The sequence below is a fragment of the Aptenodytes forsteri genome, unplaced genomic scaffold (genome assembly GCF_000699145.1).
Source record: "Aptenodytes forsteri isolate BGI_AS27 unplaced genomic scaffold, ASM69914v1 Scaffold321, whole genome shotgun sequence".
NCBI lineage: Eukaryota > Metazoa > Chordata > Aves > Sphenisciformes > Spheniscidae > Aptenodytes > Aptenodytes forsteri.
In genome coordinates, this window is record NW_008795030.1 from 353,659 (window position 1) to 355,713 (window position 2,055).

General features: G+C 64.2%; 1 protein-coding gene across 1 annotated transcript in view; it reads left to right on the forward strand.

The window, feature by feature from the left end:
* Positions 1 to 2,055, forward strand: part of ASAP3 (ArfGAP with SH3 domain, ankyrin repeat and PH domain 3) — a 15,356-nt gene that overhangs the window by 3,537 nt on the left and 9,764 nt on the right. The window contains exons 3-5 of the mRNA XM_019471236.1: positions 225 to 299; positions 631 to 680; positions 920 to 1,046. Coding sequence (XP_019326781.1) covers positions 225 to 299; positions 631 to 680; positions 920 to 1,046 — 252 coding nt within the window. The remainder of the gene's footprint in view (positions 1 to 224; positions 300 to 630; positions 681 to 919; positions 1,047 to 2,055) is intronic.

The window sequence follows — 2,055 nt, forward strand, 5'->3', positions numbered from 1 at the left end:
GACATCTTGCAGCCAGCTCCGAACAAGCCCCAGCCTGCCCTGTGCCTGGATCCGGCCCCGTTTCCAGTCTTTTTAACCCTTCACAGGGCAGCGATGGAGCCAGGGTGGGTGGGGGGGGGACGACAGGACACCCCCAGCTCTGGGAAGGACCTGGGGCTCCGGCTCCTCGACCTGCCCTCAGGTGGGGACCCCCCGTGGGGTAACCCCATCTCTACCCTTCGCAGGTGCAAAACCTGAATAACATCGTCTCCTTCCCCCTGGACAGCCTGCTGAAGGGGCAGCTGAAGGATGGCCGCCTGGTGAGTCCCCTCCAGCACTGTCCCCGAGGCTCTGAGGCTGCAGGTCACCCATTTGGGGACATATTGCAGCAAGACCCCCGTTAGGGACTCAGCTTGTGCCCATGGCCAGGAGAAGGAAGGAGCAAATGCCCAAGGCTGGAAGGCAGCAGCGAGTGCTGGAAGGGACTGGAGTAAGGGGTGAAGACCCGGTGGGGACGTCCTTTGTCCCCGAGGAGCAGGGCAGGGCACAGCGATGCAAAGCAAAAGCTCTCGGCTGCGGGATGCTGCTTCGGTGCCACCGGGTCTTTCGCCTTCCCTGACAGCTGCCATCCCCCCTCTCCCTTTGCCGCAGGACTCCAAGAAGCAGATCGAAAAGGCCTGGAAGGATTACGAGACCAAAGTGTAAGGAACCCGCCGCCTCCGGCAAAATCCGCCTAATCCCGCTCCGCACAAAGGTGTTTTGTCCCAGGGCTGCAGCTGGGCACTGATGGGTGCCGGTTTGCCATCGGGTGGGCTCCGGTCCAGCCTTTCCCAGCTAGAGGGGCTGGAGATGTTTCTCCTGATCCCATCCCCACCGTAGCCCGCCCCATGGGACACCCCTTGGAGCAGGGCTGTCCCCAACCCGCTGTCCTGTCCCGCAGGGGGAAGATGGAGAAGGAGAAGGAACGAGCCCGCTTGGCGGGGGTCATCCAGGCCGAGCCGTCAGCGGCGGAGGTGGCCGAGGACATGCAGAAGGAGCGGCGGCTCTTCCAGCTCCACATGTGCGAGGTAGGGGCTGTGCCGGGGCGGGGGACGGGGACCGTTCGGCCTCGGGGGGGACACAGGGGACTGCTTTGCTCAGAGTTGCATGGGGATGTCAGAGCCTGTCCCCGTCCCCACAACCAAAACGGTCTCGCGTGGGTGCAGTGCGGGATGCCTTGGCTGTCCCCATCCCATCGTGTCCCTGCATGGTCCCGGCTCAGGGACACCCCCCATCCCCAACTTGGGGTCCCTGCGGGATGCGGCTTCAAATGGCACCCGCAGGTTACCCTGCAGTGAGGCGCCCGGGGGTTGCACCCACATCCTCCCAGCCCTGCTCCTACTCCTCCTCTGCAAAGCCAGAGGCTGGCATTTGGGGCAAAAAGTGAGCTTTTTGGATAACATCCCCGAGGTTGGCTTTGCAGTTTTGCCCTATTCTCAAAACTTCTCTTGGTTTTGGTTAGGGGGGGGCTCACGAGCGGCCCCAGATCCACGACGATCCCGGGGGTCCGTGCTCAGGAGGTGAGATGGGAATAGGTGAAGGATGGAGACCCGATGTCGGACCCCCCAGCGAGGAGGGGACCCAGGTGTCCTAGCTCCAGACATCCCAGCAGCCCCATAAACCTCTTGAGAGTGACACAGAGCAGGGGACAAATCCTCAGTGGGTTGTCCCAGGGGTCTCCCGCGTCCCCAGGGGCCAGGCAGCAGCATCTGAGCCTGGTGCAGCCCCGTGCCCCTCCCCGGCAAAGGGCAGGGGCTGCGGGGAGAAGTTTTTGCCCGCCGCAGCGGGGTCGGGGCTGGGCACGGGGCCGGGGAGCTGGGACCCGGCCGGATGAGTCACTCCCTTGAATAGCACCACTGTGAAATAAATAACAGCACATGGAAATGCGGGAGCTGCAGCCCGGCCGGGGAGGGGCCGCTGCCGGCAACCCTGCAAAGAGCGGCTGCGTGCGAGCGGGCGCACGTGCGCGTGTGTGCTGGCGTGCACGAGAGCTGCTGCTTTCCTGGGGAGCCTGCCTGGAAATGGGGGGGGGGCAGC